Source organism: Aptenodytes patagonicus, chromosome 2 (genome assembly GCF_965638725.1).
Source record: "Aptenodytes patagonicus chromosome 2, bAptPat1.pri.cur, whole genome shotgun sequence".
Lineage (NCBI taxonomy): Eukaryota > Metazoa > Chordata > Aves > Sphenisciformes > Spheniscidae > Aptenodytes > Aptenodytes patagonicus.
This window is the reverse complement of record NC_134950.1, coordinates 155,927,267-155,949,205: the sequence shown is the minus strand read 5'-3', so window position 1 is coordinate 155,949,205 and position 21,939 is coordinate 155,927,267. Positions and strand designations below refer to the sequence as shown.

Genomic DNA, 21,939 nt, shown 5'->3' with positions numbered 1-21,939 from the left:
GATCGCTTATTGACTTCCACCGCTTTTGGAAACAGAAGGCAGTCCCCCTTCCCCCAGCCACCTCTCTGCCTCCACGCGTGTCCCGGCCACGCGTGTCCCGGCGCCGCGGGCACCGCCGGGCCGAGCAGGGAGGAACCAGACAGCGAGGGGAGCAGGGGCAGGAGCAGCCGTGAAGAAGCGCTGGGGTCGAGCAGCCTTTCGACCCCGGAACGCCGAGGGAAACGCCGCCAGCCGCGGGGCAGCCCTGTCCCCGCTGCCCACACGGTGGGTGCGCACGGGGGCTGCGGAGCGGGGGGACAGGCAGCCGGGGCGCTAATAAAACCCCACCAAATAAGGCGCTGGCGGTCGCCACGAAGGGAGGTGGGGGACAGGCAGGTGACGAGCTCCCCTCGGGCAGGGAAAGCCCTTCCCGCCTTCCCTACCCCGCCGCGGCGGAGAGCACCTCCCCCGCCCGGGCTTGACGGCAGCGGGGAGGAATGTGTTTCCGGGGCGGGGAAAGCGCGGCCGAGCGCGGACCTTCCCCTCCCCTCCCCTCCCCCGCCGCGCCGGGCTCCCCTTCAGCAGCTCGGAGGCGAGGCGGCGTCGGGCAGCCGGACGGGGAGCGAGGCCGGGTGTCTCGCCGCGCTGTGCCGCGCCCAGCCCAGCCCAGCCCGCTCCCGGGACGCCGGGGCAGAGGGGGAGCTTCAGTCAGTCAGGCAGGCCGGAGCGCGCCCCCTGCCAGGAGCCAGCCGCGCCGCGGCCATGGCCGAGGTAGCGGGAGGACGGGTGCGGGGGTTGGAGCCGGCCGGGAGCGGGCTGAGCCGTGCCCGCCCGGTCCGCGGCGCCTCGTCTCGGGCGCGTCCGCCGGTATCCGGGCTGGCTCCGGCGGGTGGTGCGGGACAGAGGGCGGCAAGCACGGCTTCGCGCCGCCGGGAGCCGCCGCCGCCCCGGGGCGCGGGTCCCGCAGCGCCCGTCCCGGGCGGAGGAGGGGGCGCCTCGCCTCCCGTCGCGCCTGCCCCGGCCCCGGGGCGGTGTGCTCGTGCTGGGCCGGCGCGGCGGGCGGGCGAGAAGGTGCCGGGCCCAGCCTGCGGCTTCCTGTGGCGGCGGGACGGCGGCCTCGGGCCTCCCGTGCCGGTGGGGGCCAGCCAGGCCTTTGTCCGCCCGGGGTCCGGCCCTGCCCGGGCAGCGCCCGCAGCCGGGCCGCCCGGACCCATGCTTCTCTACGAAGGTGGAAGCCTGTACCGGTGCCCCGCTCAGAGCTGCCCTGTGCCGTCCGCGGCCTCCCGCCCGGAGGTGCCCAGGGAAGGGGCAGCGCTAGGCTGGGTAAAGTTTCGGGCGGGTTCCCCGGGGGTGCGTGGGAGGGCGGGCGTCCCCCTCAGCGCCCGGTCCGGCGGCGGCAGACCGGAGTGGGAAAGCTTGTCTTCCGCGGGAAGCAGGCGCTGGGGGAGAAGCGAGTTACAGGAATGAGATCGTAAGGAGTGAGGCAGTGCAGGAACTTGAATATCTAGTTTTTTGACCCGCACACGTCTGCTAAAAGTAACCATGAAGAGCGGGGTAGTCGGCTAAAAGTAACCATTGAGAGCGGGGTATGTTCGCTGTTTGAATGATGGCATGATCGTAGTGCAGCATTTTGACTGCTCGACGCGTTCAAATTTGTGCGTTTTTTTGTTCTAAGCTGGCTCTGAGCCTTTACAGCTTGCTATAAGCTTGTGTCGGAGTGGAAGTGGGAATGTGAGGCCTCTGTATGTGATCTGTTTCACGTGGAGATTTCTGAAATAACTTACAGCAATAGGAGTGCAATGTTTTGTCTCATATTATTACCTTCCTATACCAATGGTTGGAAGTAAACATAAAGTGATAGGAAATTCTTTCTGACTCACTGTTTAGCCCGTGTCAGATGTCTTTATCTTATGGAATAAGTGTCTGACTGCTTGTTAGACTCATCAGGTAGTCTTTGTGACTGTTTTTCTTTATGAAAAAAAGCTGAACAGTGTTCTTGTTTCCTTCTGCATTTGTCCTTGGTATAATACAACAGTCCATTCATGCCAACACACGTGCACATACCTGTTGGGTGAAAATGTTGTTTTTTCTGGTAGATTTGCCATTGGTGCTACAGTCCTGTTCATGCCAAGACACACAAACCTTTAGGAGTAAGAATTGTCTCCATTTAGATTAGTGGAACTGCTTATGGCTAATGCTGCGTGTGTGCTTAAGTGTTGAAATGAAGCAGGACTTTATGTATGCGAAAACAGGTTTAGATAATCTGTACTCCTGGCACATTAATCATTTGGTAGGTGATGGTGGTAGAGTGAGAAAAATCAGTTTTCTATTATGAAATGAGGTGACTTGGTGGCAGCTTGCTTTTTTTTTATTTTTTTTAAGTATTGTACTATTAGAAAGATGTAAATTAGACTAAATTATACAAGACTTTAAAAGTAGTGAGGACATTCATTGTCCACATCCATCCCGGTGATGAAACTGATGATTCATTCTCCTGTCACAAAAAATATTGCTTGCCTCTGGCAAATGATTAAGTAGCATTTTGCAAGCCTGCCTAAGGCTATATTTATAAGGGTTGCAAAACCAGTGAGCCATTGGCAATAGGCAGGCAAGACAAGGCAAGTTTAGGTTGTGAACACCTTCAACTTTTGTCCTTTTCAAAGATGTTTCAGCTGAAAGGTGCAAACCTGACAGGCATGCAGAATGAAATCTTACCTTAAACAAAGTTGGAGCTGGTAAGCGCTGTATCTGTTTGCCAGCCACGTGATAAATGAACCAGACTTATTTCAAAATGAAATGTCAGCAGTTAAAAATCTGGTATTCTTTGTGTGTGCAGCCAGGGAGCTCATTCTGCTCTGTACGTTCGGTCATCCGATCTGCATCATGTTCCTAGTTATGCCCACCCTTGTGAAGGACTGGTTTGGAGGGATGTGTGTTTCTCTAGAATTCATCAAATCAGATGAATTTCTGATGTGAGTGCAAAATTTTAGTGTTTTGTCTTGAGTTTTAAGTGACTGAAGTGGTTAATCTTCTACCACTTCCTTTGGGAAGTGATTCCCACAGCTGAAAACAAACTGTCCGGAAACTTTTCCTGCTGTTCTTTCTTCCTGATTCATGATTTCATTCCTCTGCTCTTAACCATCCTCCCTATACTTCTCTTCGGGTAACTCTGCTATGGTGCAGTTTTGAAAAGAGCTTGTTTGCTATAGCGAGCGGCTCAGGAAGTAGGTAACTGGTAGCAGAAAGGCAAGCTTGGGGAGAGCGATGCAAACATGGGGCAGACACGTGCTGTGTTCTCCATTACCCTGAATATAATTCTGTCGCTGCCACTGGTATGAATGCTCTTCAGTTGTTTGTAAATAGTTGTCATACCTACCTTTCCACCCACTCTTGATTTAGTCGAGTGATATGATGCACACTTAGCTCGTGGTTCTCCCAGCCCTCTGGTCAGCCTGCTACAGGCTTCCTGGCTGTCCATGGCTCTTGGTAACCTGGCCTTCAGAAACGGTTCTGATTGTGATTGCGCAGGACTGCTGTTAAACAGGCTGTTGAAGTACCCCCTCTTGATGGGACCCTTTTTGTAAGCCATCATCAAATGCTGTAGTTCTCGAACAGGCTCCATCCTGGGCTTCTTCAGTGCAGATCTGCTTGTGATGCCTGGTGCGGCCTTCACTCGTGTCACCGTTGCACGTAGGGAGTGGATGCGTGAGCTGCTCTACCTTCTGTTCTCTGTTAGTTGCACCCACCGCATGGCGTGGGGAGTGGGTTTTTGGGGGGAAAGGGTAGAGGCTGGATGGAGCTTTGCTGGCAGTTGGTATACCCGACCTCCTCTTCCTATATGCTGTACCCCTTCCATGTGAGAGAGACTATTATAATCAGTGAGACATTGCAAAACTGAAGTTAAAACAGGCAGGGATTTTCCTAATCAGTATTAACTGTGGCAAGCTAGCTAGCTTTAAGATTGCTCATGCCTCCTCACATGGCACTTGGAAGAGATATTAGTTAGATCGAGAAAAGAGGGAATCCAGGCTTGGCAGTAGTGGAGCCTATACTGCCCTCATTTGCTTTTCTAGAACTTAAAAGTGATTTATTCTTTCCAACTTTTTTTTTAGGATGGCAAATCCCCTTGGCATCCTTTTAATTCTTAGGTGCTGCAGTTAGCCCTCTGAGAGGGAATCCTTGTTGGAAGTGCCTTTTTTTTTTTTTTTCCTTTTAAGTTCCTCGGGATCTATTGGTAGAGCTCATAAAGCAATTACATAAATAATTCTTAAAAATGTAATTAAGGCAATATGTAATTAGATTTATTTTGGAAGTGTCATTAAAAAGTACTTGCCAGTATGTGTACTATTCCCCTATGACTAGATTTTTAAGTCATCTGCTACATTCTGTGCCCTGTAGAAAATTTACTGTCTCCCAGCAGCAGAAAACTGAGTTAAGTCCATGTTTTCCTACCTCTCATCTCCCGTCTGTCTTTATATTGCTGATTCTACAAATTGTTCCCACTTGCTCTACTCGCCTTGTTTTGAAGGCACTTACTAGTAGTAGCGTTCTCATTAGCAGTTTTAACATTGCTGGTTAGATGACTCGAGATTTTTCAGGCTTCTGCTCTGGGGGGTGTGTGTGTGTGCATGGGTGTTTTTTATACAAACACATGCATCTCAAAGCTTTACAGGAAAATGAGTTTTCGGTGTAGGGGAGGGTTAGCTGTTGTTTCTGAAGAGGATGTTTGTTTTTCAAGAGGGAGTGTTACACAGTCATGAACAGATGAACAAATTCTGCGTCTCTGTCTCCTGGACAGACACTGGCATATCTCGGTCTGATTTAGGGCTCCTTTTGTGTCAAAAAATTGAGATTTGATGGTTAGTTCTAATGCTGAATAATGTTGTCATTTATGGTGGCCGATACCATCTCCTTTTTTCTTTGTAGTTCCTCCTTGCTCTGTGTTGCTCTGTTCTGTTGTGTATTCTGTCACCAACTTTCTGAAAAGGAAGACGTTACTTGCCATGTAGTAACCGTGGTGGACCACAATATTGACCAGTATCTGTCAGTTGTCGTGGTTATGGAGTTTCTCAGGTGGCCTACAAAGTCATTTTTGTGTTTACCCACAAATGGGAAGACAAATTCTACTTTTTTCTTTTTTTTTCTTTTTTTTTCCCCTAATTTGTCCTGCATAGGCGTGGCCCAGTTACCTGAACTGTTAAAACTGTAAGTCAGGATAAATATGATGAGACCTTTCTCTAAACTTTCTTCTCTCCCACCATGTGGATTAGTAGTGTAAGTACCAGTAAAAAGTATATATAGCTTCATTGTAAGAAATTGTCATGTGCTTTAGCTGTGTTCATAACAGGCTGTATGAGTTTCTAGCCTAATTTGAGACGTGTGTAGGCTTGCCGAAAAGCTTGCATTGGGAATGTCACACAGAGAAGATGAAAATTCTGACTTACGTGAATGCAAAATGAGACACTGGGCACCTCGTTATGCATCACTAAATAGTACAGTTGTCTTTTTCAGTACTAAGGGTGCTCTCTTTAGCAGAATGTTATTAAACATCCTGTATTTTTGTAATAACCACCTTCTTTTACTTTTCTATTCTTAGACTAATCAGAGTGGTTAGTGGACCTCCTAGGCTATGGTATTCTCCCATTAACAGATTGAAGATGTTCACAGAGATGGTAAAGTCATTAATTTAGTACAAAATTTGCACATAACCAAGCACATGGTAGGGAAAGTAGCCTGATGAGACTATAATATTAATATTTTCTTTTGGGAAAGGTAATAGGATTCCTATCTGACCTGTAATCCTCTTTGGGGTGTCACTGAGTAAAGGCTCTTTAATATATTAGAGTGATATTTTTGTCTGTATCTTTCTCAATTTCTCTTTACAGTCAGCTGCAAAAAGGGTTATGAAAGATGATTTCTGTCTTAAAAACAGTTTCATGTGCTTTCTTTTCCAACAGCAGCAGCAAAATACCATTAGTATTCTTGTGGGTTTTATTAGAGGAGGAAGTTTTGAGTAACAAAATTGAGGCTGGAATCTTAACTTTTTTATTGCTAGTAAGAGCTAAGAAGATACTGGTGTTCTCTCACCATCCTCTTCATTCTGTTCTTTCTCCCACAGAAAAATGTCTTGCGTATCTTTGATAAATTAGTGCAGTTCTCGCGTTCTGCCAACAAATCATTAGTTTTCTGTTTATAGTCGTTTTCCCTAAACTTCTAATTTGTAAGACTGCGTTTAAGTGCAGATTCTTCTTAAAATGCTCATAAACTATAACATATACAATATCTAGTGCCAGTATTTTCTCCCCCAAAAAGATCAACATAATGTTTGCAGTTCACTTGTTTCTGATTCGTGTTTTGTACAAGATCACTTACGCTTAACTTAGTCCTAGTTTTGACTTAACTTAGTTTTAACTTCTGCTCTTGGTACATTCTAGTGTATAAGCAGGAAGGAGAGCCATTGTTTATATGGATTCTTACTGTATTAAACTATAAATTTCTGTGTAGTGTGCATACTACATACAAGTACTCACACGTAGTTAGTTTTCTGTTATGGCTATTAACAAATAAATTTTCTACCTTTTAGAGCTGTGCAAGTAAAGACACTTTTGATGTGGAAGCTGAACGGAAAAAGTGAAAGCTTTCTTCATCTTTTCTTGTTCTTTGTGGTAGAATGAAAAACAATAATTATATATTGGGCTGAACTGAAACACTGAACTTACCCTCATGCAAAGATGACTGATTTGTGGTTATTTAAAAGAGAAGAAAAATAATTGTATTAGATTAATTTAGAAAGAGTCAGTATTTCACTTAGGAAATGGTGATACTGTGAGTCAAAGGTAGTATCTTGGATATTAATGCATACTTTGTCCCTGAGGTTGTGGTTTTGAAAAACAAACCTGAGACCGGGATGTCTGGTTTGGCATAATCTTGACCTTGAAATAAGTATTGAGATAAGGATGCGGTGGCCGTTCCCTTTTGCAAAGGAAAAAGGAGGATAAGCTGTCATTCTAGGGTTTGTTAATTTTCTTCGGTGGAATTGTAGTTTAGTGTGTCTTAACGCGGTGCTAACCTCTGGCATTGGTACCGAGAGTTGCATCTGCTTCTTGTGCAGCTAGCTACTCTGCAAAGCCGTTTGATCTGTCATCATCTGCTCTGTATCTTTGTAGGCTGGCAGGACCCGCCGGGAGTGATCTGCAGCCTTGCGCTGCCATAAAGCAGAAGATCGCAGGATGCTCTCCCAGTGAGTTGTGGGGTAACCTGAGTGTCAGGAGCGTATCAGGGACCATAGGAGGTCATTTGAGGGACCTGGCATTCTAGTAGCTTGGCCAGCATCCTCTGCAGATTCAGTTGCTCAAGTATTAAATTGGGCAACATGCAAACTCTGCCTAGACCCTCAGCTGTCTGATTTTCCACATCTTAGGTAAAAGGGTTTTGTGTGAAGATGGGTACAGCTAAAAGGAAAGCCTATTTCTGAAGTGGAGATAAATACAAAAGAACGTAATCTTTTTGATGTTAAATAAAAAGCACTCCTCCAGGGATCAAAAGATGACACATTTTAGTAGTTGGTTATCATTAAATTGGGTTTAAATTTTGCATTGGGATGACTTCTATTATTACCGTGTCTGATAATACGGTGGAGTGGAGTGGCTGAAGACTTTGTGCTTGTCCAGTGAGCAGGTGAAATGCTCCCTCTTCTGATAATAAAAGGGAGAAATGAGGAAATCTTTGCTAGCATCATCTGCGAGATTGACTAGTGTAAGCAAGGTTGATTATGTGCTGCCGGTGTGTTCTGGCTGGATTTTTTTCGTATTAGATTGATGTTTTATTCTCTTGTGTATTAGGAAATTAGTTTTGGTGGGCATGGGATAAAGTCAGGAACTAACCTTCTCTGAAGTTCCTTTTGTGTTTTTGCAAGGTTGTATTTAGTATATGTTAATGTGCTCACTTTCTGGTGCTAGCTAAAGACTGTCCCGATGCTGAAAGGAGTACTGTAGCCCATCTGCATAGAATAAAAGGCTTGACCACTTTTGAAATGTCAATTTGCTGGTTTTGTGTCAGAATAGATTAAAAATCTGTCTTTCAGTTGTGCGTGAATGTAACCTACGTGCATTTCCAAAGCATCTGTAAGTGTAACATTTTAGGAGACAATATTTGTTCTTTGCTTTTACTGTACAGTTCAAAAACGGGGAATAATTTTTTGTGCTGTTTTTGCAATTTCTATGCAAATACAAATCTGTGTGAGAAATTAGTGTTCAAGAATTTCAGTGTAATTTTTCCTGGGTGTGGACTTGAGCGTAAAAAAGGAAACAGCAAATTTCCTTTTTTGGAAGAACATACTATAGATATCAGCTATAGGTTGTTTAAAATGCAACATAAAATTGATAAAGAGTGATAAACATTTTTTTCTATGTATTTGTTACTTCCTTCCACTACAGCTGTTGTTGACATAATTTTCAAAAGCTAGACTAAAATGTTACATCGCCATGTTGCTGATATCACCAGTTTCAGTGAAAAACTCAACTTTAGCACTGAAGAGTAACTATAGTGTGTAACATTGCTGCCAGCATTTTCATCGCTGCCAGCTGACCAATTTGGAGAGTGTTTAGATAGTAATAAAAAAGCTTGCACAGATACTGGCTCTTTTTGGTGCATAATTCACAATGCAGTTTCACTTTCTAAATGAATAATGTCTGTATTTAACATGATTAACATTTGCTTGTAGCTGGAAGCAATTTTGATACCATGTCTCTGCAGAGTTTAAAAAAAAAAAGCTCACTCGTTAGTGATAACTCAAAACTCCGCAGTAGACAAGTGGTTTTCAAATTTACCTGAATTTCATATTTTGTAAAATGTTCCAGTGGCCCTTGAACCATGAATTCAACTAAAAATGTGTTTTATTTTTGTAGGAACATGGCTCTGCAGCAGTTTATGCCAATGTAGGTCTTAACTGTCCCTCCTGCCTGTAGCTGTGCAGTCTTGCCATCCTCCTTGTATCAGCAGTGGAATTCATAAGGCTGTAGAGTAAGTCCTTCAAGTAGCTGATCTGGTTGAAAAATAGCTTGGCAAAAAATTAATTTTCAGCTAGATCAGCTGTTTCAGCTGGGTGACCATATGCATTACTAGTGACACGCTTCAGACCAAGGGGAGGAATAGGAAAATGTGGAGCTTATAGTGAGAGGAATGTGGGACTGTGGTAGTCCAGAGATAAGTTGGCATAAACTGTGAGGAACCTCACAGCATCTGCTCGTGCATGCTTCAGTGCTCTTTTGACTTGAGTAATCCATTGTAGCTTGTTAGATCAGGTGAGAAATAACTCAGCAAGGAGTTATTGCTCAGCTTGTTCCACCATCTCAGTTAAGAGGTGAAAGTATCGGCCACAGTTGGCACCAGATAGATGAAGGGTGCAAAGTGGGGGATTTTAGGGCCTGGAGAAGTTGAGCTGTCTCCGTTCAGCAGTGGCAAACTGGTAGATCTGCTTGGCTACTTTGAGAAACCTCGTCTTTTATTATCTTTTGCCGTCCCCTTAGAAGCAGCCTGTGGACTCCAGGCTTAAAATCCTGCTCTGGAAAGCAGAAGTGTATTAATAGGCAGGTTGTTCAGGCAAGTACTGCTTTTTATAAAATACTTTGTGATGGGTCTGTTGTTTAAAAAAAAAAAAAAAAAAAAAAAAAAAAAAGTCTTTTAAGGTTGAAGTCATTTTTTTCCTGAGATTGGTGAGCTTTTTGCAAGTGCTCAAACTTCAGGATTAAAATCTGGATGAAGTCCACTGTTTGTTTCACTGCGTGCTTACACCTAGCCAGTTATCACTGCCATTGAATTAATAATCATCATTAGGTTTTTTTATATATATTAAATATATATAACATACATATTTAATTCTATATATATTTTACATATATATTAAAAAATCTCATAGATAGATACAGGTTTATAAGGTTGTAAGTAGTTCTCTGTGTTGACCAGTTTTTTATTATTTCTGCATGTTCATTTTCCTGACCACTTGCCCAATGTTGAAAGTATGCTGAGGATGAGAGTTGTTTCAGTACAAGTCTCATTCTAAATTGTGTTAGAATAGTGAATATTTTAAAAAACTTGCAATTAAATAGTTGGATACTATCTGTAAGCATTATTCTATGTACTTGCCATTCAAATCCTGAATTAAACAAAAAAAACCCACAAAAAAAAACCCAAAAGAACCCCAAAAACAACAACAAAAACAACTCCCGAAAAACCTTCAGTGTTTTGTTCTTTGCTTGTCTTAATTTTTTTGGTGAACTAATTTATTCTAATAACCTTTTGGAAAAAATAAAATCAGAATAGCTCCCCAAACTGGCTGGCTGTGTTACAGAGCATTCATAAGCAGTTCACCCAAGGCCAGCAGAGAAGGAAGGTGGACCTATGACAGCCTGGATTTAGGCTGGTTTAGCAGCACTCAAAGAGCACGGTGTAATTTCGGAGGTCAATCAGTCTGACAGCCACCTGCCACTTTACAGAAGTTTCTTCAGCACTTCTCTGTCCATGTGGAGGTCTGGTTCAGTTCGCTGAGGCTTACAGAAAGCGGTTTCAATGTGGAGGGGAAAGGGATGACTCAAAGTATCGCTCTGCCAGCCCAGCAAGTGGAGCTGGCTTGGCACAGTGGTGGGGGAGGTCCACGAGTTGGGAGTGCAGGGGCAGAGGTTGCTTTTTTGGAGGTGAGGATGCTGTAGCACTGCTGTTCCTTTCAGCAGCAGTTAGCTTTCATCTTGGTTTTGGTTGCTGAAACTGTACCCTGAGTGTTAATGATAGCTACTGGTGGGTGAACACTGCCATGTAACAACGGAGTTTCCGCTGAGTTTGCCCTTTGTGGTGTGCCAGCTTCTGGCTTCCTGCAGTACCTACAGCAATAGCCAGTGAGACATTTGCAACTGTTTTCTCTTAAAGAAATAAGTCAGTGAGAGAGTGTATCAACTGAAATTCTCTAGCTTTTTACTTAAGAATGTACATGCCACTGTTCTGCTTTTCCTTTAAAAGAAAAGCTTGGATTAAAGTACATTTAGCCAGACATTGTGACAGTCGTGGATATTACTAAGCCAGTACAACCTCGGAAGCATCAGTTACAGTCAGCTATGTAAGAGCTATATTTATATGTTTAACTAAACTTTTCATTTTCCCCTGTGTGGATGAATGTGAGGCTTAGGTTGCACAAAATTAAATAGTCTCTTTATGGGAGTAGTAAGTGGTGCAGAGTGTGTGGGAATTTAATACTACCACAAGGAACAGACACCCGTGTTTTCTACTAGAATGGCTTAAATCGTTATGTGGCATTCCTGATTGTAATCTGTCAGAGATGGAAATGCTAAACTTAATCAAGAAGTCTTGTAGACTAGCAAGAACTATGTAAACAGGCTAAATATTCAATTCACACTCTCCCTCGCCAAAAAAAAAGTGTCATATTTTAAGCAAGAGGAGAAATTAAATTATTATGGCAAAAATGACTGACAGCTCTAAAAGCATTTGAAAAGTGATGAAACAACAGAGACTTTTTTTTTTCCCCCTCTGTTTTAATCACAACTGTGTAAAGAGGTGCTTGTAATAACGAAAACCCTGAAATATTTGTTATGGAAAAATGCCTGCTGATAACAGTGAGATTTGGTACAGTGAGAATTCTTACAAATTCATGGAGACAATGTGCTTTGAGTCATTAAGGCTGTGATGGACTTGAACTACTGGAAATTTCTGTTGGCAAGAGTACAGAAAACAGATATTTTTGACAGTGACAGTTCTAAGGGGAAAAAAAAGAGGTGTTTTGATTCTTAACACTTACATGTCCTCATTATATATTTATCCTTAAAGAGGAAGCTTTCAAGGTTCACATGTATAGAAGCTGCTGTAGATACAGAAAATATTAGTTTCAACCACAGTATCAGTACCGGTGGGCTTGGTGTGTTAGCTGTTTAGCCTTAGAGAGGTGCTGTCTTTGTGGTGTGCTTGCATGCTAGCATAAGCAGTGTGTGAACAGGTTTTATTATTTTGTCCTCGGTTAAAATTTGAGGAGTTTCATAATGTCCTTGTAGGAATCCCAGCTTTCTGTGGGCAGGATGCACCAATATGGGATTTCTTAGCGAAAGAGAGGAGTGCAGGTGTGTGGTGGTGGGGTGTTCTGCTTTTTTATTCCGTACTTTAGTAAGCACAATAGTTTGAGAGGTGTAGAGTAGAAAGAAGTAGTTACAAACTGGCTTTTCAGAAAACGATGCAAATCTCTTAGTTGAAACTAGGTACAAGCCGTAGGTAATAAACAGTAAAAGCATATTGCTGGTGTTCTAATTAGATGTAGCTGCAGGCCTCTGCCTGCTCTGTTTGAGAATACGCAGAGTTGTATTTCTCTCCTCATTTAATGTTGAACATTAAGCACAATACACCTGTTTGTTAGTCTAGTTTTCCAAAATACAGTTGCCAGAGTTTACCCTATAAATTGCAGTCTGTGGATAATTGCCTGATAAAAATATCTAAATAAACCTATGTGGAAAAAATAATATTCTCATGCGAAAGAGCACCTCACTTAGCTCTTACATGGTTTCCTATATGTGGTGATCATACACACGTTGGTTGTTCACATGAGCTGTGTCAAAGTACTACTTGCCTTTCAAGCATCAAGATGCTTTCCAAAGCAACTCCTAAACTGTGGAATTTTGGCTTCAAATTATGATTCAACAGGTCAAGAAAACATTATACAAATAATCTTTTTGTCCGTGTTAGGACCAAGCTAGGGACAAGGATGGTTAATACAGCAAAGTGTTCTTCTTAAATTAATAATTGTTGGTGGTATGGAAGTACTAAGGAGGTCTAGTCATGAATTATAAACCTTCTGTGGATGGCAGTATGTACATACACTATTTGAAAAAAGGTCCCTACTTCAAAAGTGGTGCTGACTAACCAATGTTAGTCCTGCCCGCACCGCAGTGCTCTCCGAAAGGCATTAGAACAAAGGGAAGAGATCAAGGTTGCACTTGGGGTTTGCTGACTTGACAGGTGAAGGCTCTTAGTCAGTGGCAGCATCTTCAAGTTGTCCCTGAACATCTTTTCTCATTCTTTTACTTTCTGTCACTGTCGTAAGCATGAAATCTGGACTTGTGTGACTTCTTAATTTGTCTTTTCATAACATATTTCTATTTGAGTAGGCTTTAGCAGCACTAGTATTCTTTACAATTTACTACACAACTTGGTTTTGCTTGTGACGAGTATTATTTAGGTTTGCAGCTGGTTGCAGGAGTTTGTCATCAATGGATTTTGTAATGAAGACGTATAGAAATACAGTGCCATGAAATAAAACATGGTATGTAATCTATCTTGCCTAAATAAGTTTGCTATGTTCCATAGAAGTCTAAATTCAGTAGGTCTCTCCTTGTTTACCAGAAGCTCCCTGGCTGCCTATAGTTGCTTGTGTGAAGATGAGCATTAGCTTTCTTTAAGTCCGTAGAGAAGTCCATACAGTTCAGATTGGTCAGGTCTGCAATTAGAGAGGGATTTCAGCTCAGTGTGTGCTGGTCAGAGTAGTCATGCATGATACAGGAGGTTTGCAGTTGAGGCTCTCTTCTGTATCTGAGTGTGAACATACACCTGTTTCCCTTCACTTTCCTACAGGTTAGGGCATTTGGTGAGAAAAAAATAAAGCTCATACTCCGAATCATGGTCCCAAGACTCTCTTTGCTTTTATTCATTGACAATATGCTGTAAAATCTCTATAGGTATTACAGGGAACAGGATCTAGAACCCCCACCTACATCTTTCTTCTACCTCCCGCCATCTGAGTGTTTCAGTAGAAAAACGAGTCAAAACTTTATCAGCTCGTTTTCTGTCTCCATGCCTTTCATTTTTTTGTTGCGTAGCAGCTTTGGTTTAATAAGAGCGGTAATATACTTACTAGTATATCCTGTAGGCTGATAGAGCATTCCCAGGAAATATGAATTCAAACCTTTTGGGGCTGAGGAGGGACTGGAGCCCAGTTATCTTCTTGGGTATGCCTCTGTGTTGTAAAGTATCGGGGAACCATTACCACCCTGTCATGTGAACTGTATCACAGCTGGATCTACCATGTCCTCTTGGTTTTATCTTTCTCAAGGTGGAGAGATGTTAAATATCAGAAAACATTATCATCTGCAGTTGTTCTGAAATCAGTACCTCTTTTTTTCTGATTATAGAGGAAACTTATGTGTTCTTTCAAGAAAAATCCCCATCCCCACCCCGCTCCCTGCAGCCAGGCACCTAACTTGGGCGGATTTCCACTCAGTAATTCAAATCAAGACCAAAAGATACTTTTCAGAAAAATACCTAATTCTTTTCATTCCACTATTTAGAACTGTCAGTAAGTTGAGGACTCTTGCGAAATCCAGGAACAAATATCAATAAATTTTGTATAAAAGGAATAATACGGTCAAACCATGTGAGTGCTTGTGAATTTAGCTGTTCTGTCTTGAAGCAGCTGTGTCCTATATAAACCAACAAACACCCTGTACTCTGGGGACACAAGCCGATACCATGAACAGCCTTCCAGATCTGTTCTCATGAGCTGTGGCCTCAGCCCGCTGGTACTTGTACATGAACATTTTTATGTATTCAACTGAAGAGGTGGTGTAATGCAGGTGCCCATGCTGGGTTTGCAGTAGTGGTTTCAGACTTACAAGTCTATTTTAGAATCTTAACGCTTATTGATCCCCCCCCCCCAATTGAATCCAGTCCTTTTTGGTGAATTTAAGCGACTCAATCTCTTGAGAAATTTTTTAGAGCTGTGAGTAAACTATGGGTAGTAATGCAGTGTAACTGAGAGTCTTAACAAACCAGTTGTGTTACTGTGTATGTGTGTCTGCCTTATTAAGCATAGGAGGGGGGCGCAGTAGTTTCCATTTCCATGCAGAATTGTGATATGTTTCCCTGTGGTTTGGCATGCAGAAATGTGTGTTGTTGGTTTTTTTGGTGGTGGTTTTTTTTTTTTACTCCCAATTTTCTGAACTACCCAGTGACATACACTAATTGTGGCAGATAACCATACTGGAGGAAGTGGTCTCCCAAACCTAAGCAGAAAATTAGTTTCCTGTAGTTTTTAACTCTTTGTAATTAAAATTTAAGTCCTAACTGGTTTATTATATGTTTTTTAACATATGATGCCCCACTAAAACAGAGCGGTTATGGAAGTGCTTATCATGAGTATTTGATGACTGTGCTTATTTTATTCCATTAACTTATAGGTAATAACTGACAGAGAGAAATGAAGTCCAATGTGAAATACTGCCGATTCTTTTATCCTGTAGCGTCACGGTAGCTGAAGTGGTTATGTCTTAAAGCTTTTTCAGGACACAATTTGAGTAAGCAGTCTTGATGTGATGAATTTTTTGTGTAAAAGCTGTTTCAGTGCTAAAGAATTTCTTATCTTGCACATTAATATGGGTTAATGTCCTATTCTTTCCATATTACTGCAAGCAGTTCAAAACCTGCTCCGTTAACATCTGTGAAGTTTCCAGGGGGAGAAGGAACATCATGGTCTCGATAAGCCATGCTGTTGGTAGGCTGGTAGATAAATAGGCTGTTGAAGGCAGGCTTACTTCTAGCATTTTCATTTGGATTGGGGTGCTGCAAAGTCCTGCTTTTGACACTGCATATCTTGACTGTTTCCATCAAGTTCACTTCCCCTGCGTGAGGCTACTGTGCCAGCTCATCTCTGATGGTGCAAGATTGGGAGCTGGGCCTGTCTGTGAAGGGTAGCCATCACAGGGCTGGTCCACATCCAGAGAACAAATAGTTTTGCAGGGTGAGTTAAGGTTTTTGGTTCTCTGATTAAAATTTATTGCTTTTCAACCATCAGTCTTTACCCCAAATCTCCACGTCCATGAAGAAGAATGCATCACGTAGTTTCTTGATCTGGTGGTCCTGGAATCTACTGTGCAAGCAGTGTATTCCAGCTATAATTCAGTATTACAGTAACATTTACATTGATTAAGTAAATAAGATAGCTGTTAAGGTCACAACTGAAGAATTACTTATTTAAGATTTATTGGAAAATCTACACCACAAACTTGGAAGTTTTAATCAAAAGTAACTCCTTGGTGCGAAACATTTTAATATCTGTACCTGTGCCTTTATGAACAATATAATTCTCTCAAGACAGAGCAGCAAGATACCATTTTACCACATTCTTTTATAGTGAATTGCTGCTTTGCAGTCAATTGTTGTACAAGCAGACATGCTTAGAGTTGTTGCGTGTCCAGGCAAATTTGGGTTTATAATTAACAACATCTGTTGTGGGAGTTCTGGCTGTCAGGAGTGCTTACAGAGGTGTTGGTCATTCCTAGAGGTCTGCAGTGTCCATAATTGCTGTCCTATGTCACTGGGGTTGTTTGGTTTCTGCAGTTAAGAAAATTGCTGTGTCCTCCCCCCCCCCTCCCCCCCAAAATGTGAATGGGATTCTTCTTGCCAGTCCATAAAATTCACACTGAAAAGCGTGGCCCTCAGCTAAAGCCAGTAAGCCTTCTGGAGTGAGGGAAGAAGGAACTTTTTTAGCAGGGTAGCTATCAAGTCCTGAAACAGGCATCTCCAGAGACTATTTAATTCTGCTTATTTTAGAAACAAGTCTCTTCCTGCTCTTTTTATAGCCAGAGCCTTGATGACTGGGGGTGGGGGCTGACTGTGTGACCAGTGTAGTCCAGCATACAGCCACTGTCTGTGGCTGCGAAGCAGTATCCTTTGCTTCTTTTTTTTTCCCCCCAGTTCTCTTTTTCTCCATCCCCATCTCACCACCTCCGCCATGCCAGGACAAGCATCTCTGTACGCACATGGCTGAAACTAGCCACTTCCTTTGTTGGATTAGTGTTTCAGCCAGATCTTTTCCTTGCTCCAGCGCTCCTCAGTGGTGCACTAATGGTAGCACTGGTCAGAAAGGAAAGCAGTAAGAATAATCAACCAGGAGGTTGATTAACAAGGGTGAATAATCAACAAAGAGGATGGGACAGCTCTCTTAAGTGACTTTCCATCCTTACACTAGATGAAAGTGTCTGTAAACATAATCTCAGCTCTAGGAGGGATCAATTCCATACAGCATTTCTGAATCAAGCTTTAAACCCGTGAAGACGTAGCTGATGCAAAGAGGTGTCAGTCTGCAGGAAGCACGAATGCTAGTCCAAAAGTGTGAGTTGCTTATTCATTTCTAGGTTTATAAGTGTAATTAGAGTGGTATGTGGAGATGTGAGTAAGTAGACTGTCTGGTTATTGCCTCAAAAAGGTGGCTTCTGCACAGCAACTCAACTCTTACTAGATATTTAAATGTTTCACCTGTGGTCTGAAGCGTGGTTATGTATTTCAATAGAAAGCTTTGCAGCAAGGCACACTTCAGTATGCAACAGAGGCAGATGCCTTGTAGTGTTTTCCTTTGCTTGGCATTTGCTTGGTGGATGCTGGAGCTCTGGGTCAGATGAGGAGCTGCTTGGCTGAGTGGAACAATATGCAGTGGCCTAACAGCTTCTTGCTAACGTTGCCTTAATATCAGTATAAACTGTGGCCTGTGTCAGGTGGGGTGAAATGCTGAGCTGAAGAGTGGTGAGAGGAGAGCAGCATAGCCGTCGATAATTTCATTTCAAAGGAATTCATGTTTCTGTAACTCTTAAATTTGTTTCTTGATCCTATTTGCCCAGTTAATTTTCTGCACAGAAAATTGCTGTTCTAATAAATAAATTAAAAAAGCTGTAAAAGGCTTTAGTGCTGTGGAGTAGTAAACTTAATTTCTAAATATCAAGCTGATTAACAGAATACAAAGGTGCTAAATACTTGATTTGCAAATTCAAAATTAGTCTCACTATGGAGAAATAATTCTTCCTTTTTCCTGTTGTCACTTAATGAGTCTCTCATTTCAAATTAGAAGCTCCAGAGATTTCCATCAAAGCTGGTTTTATAAAGAAAAAATTCTCTTCAAGCATTACTGTTTGTAGAGACAGTTAGCAAAAAAACTTGGAAAGCAGCGAGTCCAAACATTCAAGGTTATGTCCATGTTTGTCTTCCTAAAATATTTAACAAAAATAGAGTATGGTTCACAAATGTGCAGAAATAATTTTAAAATCAGTTTTTCAACAGCACGCCATTTGCAGCCTTTTAGAAAGGATCCAACTGGTGATATAGTTGTTAAAGAGATTTCAGTTCTTGGCAAGCTTACCTTTTGTAAGCTTTGAGTTGCTTTTTTTCAGGGGGAAAAAAAAATCACTTTTTCAAGGATTCTGGGATATTTTTCAAGGATTTAATTAGAAAGGGGAGAACAAGTATAATAGAAAATATGTAAATGTTGCACAAAATATTTCATTTATTTCTTGTAACAATGGGTTCTTTTCTGTTCCCATCGTCTGTGGTTGAATACTGACACGGGCGTTAGTTCCAGCTCCACCAACGGTTTCCAAAGGCTTCCTTTGGCTGTCTAGTGTAGTTAGGCGTTATTTGTTTTGGTTTATTCCCTTAACAGAAAAATCTGCAACAGGGCAGTCCACAGTACTAACCAGTGACTTACAGGAGAATGTATTTGACACTGTTGTGACCAGGCTGCTGCAGTGGTTAGGAGGAGGTTTGGAGGCTGAGGATGTGCATCGCTTTGCTTGCATTAAAGAATAATCAGAATTGAATCCAAATTAGCAAATCATTACTCGAGTTTTTCCAAAACTCAGCAGATGGAAAAGCTATTAAGCAGCGGAGGTAAAGGAAGCGAGCTGGTGTGTGTCGGAGGGCAGGCGGCTTGCTTTAGGAGAGGCATTGGCTTAGCCATATATGGAAGAGGACCTTTTCCTTGTTAACTTTACGGGGAATCTGTGCCCAGAACTACATTCATCATGCGGATGCATTTCCACAGGAACGTTTCTCTTCCAAATGGTCTTAGTCATAGTTTTAGCACTGTGTCACATCTTTGCTGACTTATTTATATAGTCTGCATGGGCTTGCTGTGCATCCACTGCTAGTCTGCCCTAAAAAGGTGAACTGTTTATAACTTTCTCATTTTGGCTAACAGAAAAGACAGTATTAAGCTGATGCCAGCAACTTAGTCTTTTTTTTACTGAAAACCCCACCCTGTTCTGGGCTGTACTTAAAGCAAAACTGCTTCTCGAGTAACAAAATATCCTTTCATTGAAGGGAAGTAAGGTTTGCTAAACACAGAACATACCTGCCATAAAACCAAAAAAGGAAGAACCTGTAAGTTGACCAACCTGGTTAGGCTTTGCCCTCCAGACTCCTAGTGCGATAGGTGTGTTTCTATACCATGTAACTGCTCTCTTTCTCTAACCTTGATTCAATCCCTTCATGTGTCTTCCACCTACTTGCATTTGTTAGGTCATGGTTCCCCTCTGATCAAGGTTCATGGTTGCGCATGTTTGATTTAAGTGGTTGCTTATAGAGGGGACTTAATAATAAGAGTGTTCATGAAAGAGAATTTTTGCAAATGAAGGACTGATCACCTTTGCAGCGACGGGCAGAGGGAAAAATTGGAGTTAGATAAGTAATGCTCAAAAGTTAAGTAAGGTATAATTCACAGTTCAATTTTTTCTTTGTTTTTTTAATCAGTAATTTCTTACGTGCATATGTCTAACATCTAGCAAAGTCATTCCACAACAAATTCTCTTAATTCTCCTATGTCTAAACTCCCCCCAGCCCTCTGGCTACAGCATCCACTAAAGAGTGGGCCAAAATGATTTATCAGAAAAATATGAACCATATAATACTGTTGTTGGATACAATTTGTTAGCAAAGGGTTGGCTTCTGTTTGAAACCTTCCCCACCAGATTTTGGAGCAGCTATCCCTTCTCTGTTAGGTCTGGCTGGATGTGCAAAGAAACAATTATGAATGACCCTAAATCAGTGTGGGAAAACCAAAGCTCAACTGCTGTGCTTATTTAAGCATTGCTCACTTTGCTGCTAATTTATATGAATAATAGTACATCTTCTAGAAAATGACAGGTTCATTTTAAAAGTCTCTGCCAAATTCAGTTTTCCTTGGCTGTATTGCAAGATATTTTTTAGAACAAAAAGGTGTTAAGAATATTGATGTTTCCAGGATGACTGGAAGGGCTTTAATTAGCAATAACATTTTAGGATGACCAAGCAAATTGGCTGCCAGGGTCCAAGTTCTCAGAATTCTTATAATGAATAAAAGAGAAATGGAGTTTAAAATAGTACCAAAATTTAAAAGATATGACAACTGACCCTGTCTGACTACCTGCTATTAGAGTAGAAGAAAATTTAGAGAAAAATGGTCTATTTGAAACCTATTTATAGAACATAATCCTATCTCTGGAGTACTAAGTGAAGTCTCACCAATAATTAAGGAAAACGACAAGTCAGTAACCTTAAATTGTGGTTTATGAGCATTCAAATCTTGTCTCATAAGGCATGTAGATTATATAGTTTGTATGTATTTATTTTTTCTGCCAGGCTTTTATTAAGATTTATAGCACTGAACAAAAGGTAGAGTGTTTTTTCTTTACTAAAGATGGTACCTATTAATTCTCTGTTGTTTAAAGAAGAAAAAAGGGGCTGAGTTTATATCAAGGATGACTTATGTTACATATTGTGAGAGGAAATTTCTAGTTTGGAGTATAAGGTGCAAAGTTAGGCTGTAAAATGCCCTTTGAAGGGTCCGAGAAAAATATTTTGGAGGGGGCCTTGAAGTTTATCTTAAAACAGAGACATGAATAGAGAAGCTCTATTTCCATCTTGTATTTCTGTGGTATCTTTATTTAGAAGTCTCCCTGTGATAACATTCAGAGCATAAATATTTTTAATAAGATGTTAAAAGCTTAGTTTGGGTTCTCCCCCCCCAGCTGAACAGCATTTCCAAATTTCTCATAGCTTGCTAGTTTACCTAACGTAAGAGAGTTTCAGAGTAATTTAAGAAGCAGCTACCCTGTTTGATGTCTTCTAAACACAAAGTTTAGCCCACAAACATAGTTGTACCAGCCGGACAGTTTTGCTCTAATACAACCAAGATCATTTGATTTGCATCTGCTCCATATTCCTTGTCTCCTCTGAAACACAGTTGCATGTCTGCAGTTTCATGCAACTTTTTTTTTTTTTTGCTTACTCGTTATGATAAATCATCCAGTTTGGTCTTCTGATTATGTATTTCAGACTAATTTAAAATTGCTTGCATGGGCTGGTGTCCTCTGTTGCTTGGTATGGAATGGATTTGCTCAGCAAGGTAAGTCTCTTGATTTCATTGCAGTAATTTAATGTTGCTTTAAAACTATATATATATTTAGCAGTTACTTATGTAGATAAATATATCATTGTTAGACAAGTGCTAATGGAAATACGTCAGTCGTATCTCATGTTAATAACCTGTTTGTAGTTAAACTTAGTTTACAAAGCCAGAATGAAACAAACTAAAATTCTATTGTTGTTAGCACCTTTTTATAAATGAAGTGACTGATTTGTATTCTTTGCTAGGTGGAAGTGATTGCATAAAGGCTAATGCAAAATCATGTGGTGAATGTATACAAGCAGGACCAAACTGTGGTTGGTGTAAAAAAACAGTAAGTGTTGCAAAATTCCTTTTACAGTTTGGTTTTTTCCCTTGGTTTCAAATTTTAGTAAATACTTTAAATGTATAGAAATGTCTGTTTTCAACAATAATAGTTTCCTGTAGCTCTTCAATTTGATGCTTATTTGTACTTAAAAATTCAGACACTATGATTTTCATGATGTCCTGGTTTGAGTAGAATTGCTTTTCACAACGTGTTTACTTCTACTTTCCTAAATCTTAAGACCCTACAGGCTGTCTCAGTTATTTAAAATCATTCCAGCATAGAATCTGTCTGCGTATGCTTAATTATATTCTTCCAGTGACATTAGAGTAAGAGGTAATTTTAGACAGACATAGGTGGAGTAGGGGAAGAGATTGAAGGTGTTCTTTTTATAAAAGAAAGATGTTCAAATTTTAGTTTTTTATTGTTGGTAGACTGGGGG

General features: G+C 41.5%; 1 protein-coding gene across 1 annotated transcript in view; it reads left to right on the top strand.

The window, feature by feature from the left end:
- The first annotated feature begins 476 nt into the window (after positions 1 to 476).
- ITGB1 (integrin subunit beta 1) overlaps positions 477 to 21,939 on the top strand; it is a 46,511-nt gene continuing 25,048 nt past the window's right edge. Inside the window, 6 exon segments of the mRNA XM_076331837.1 lie at positions 477 to 548; positions 550 to 608; positions 610 to 689; positions 692 to 750; positions 21,103 to 21,172; positions 21,421 to 21,506. Of these exon segments, the coding sequence (XP_076187952.1) occupies positions 477 to 548; positions 550 to 608; positions 610 to 689; positions 692 to 750; positions 21,103 to 21,172; positions 21,421 to 21,506 (426 nt within the window).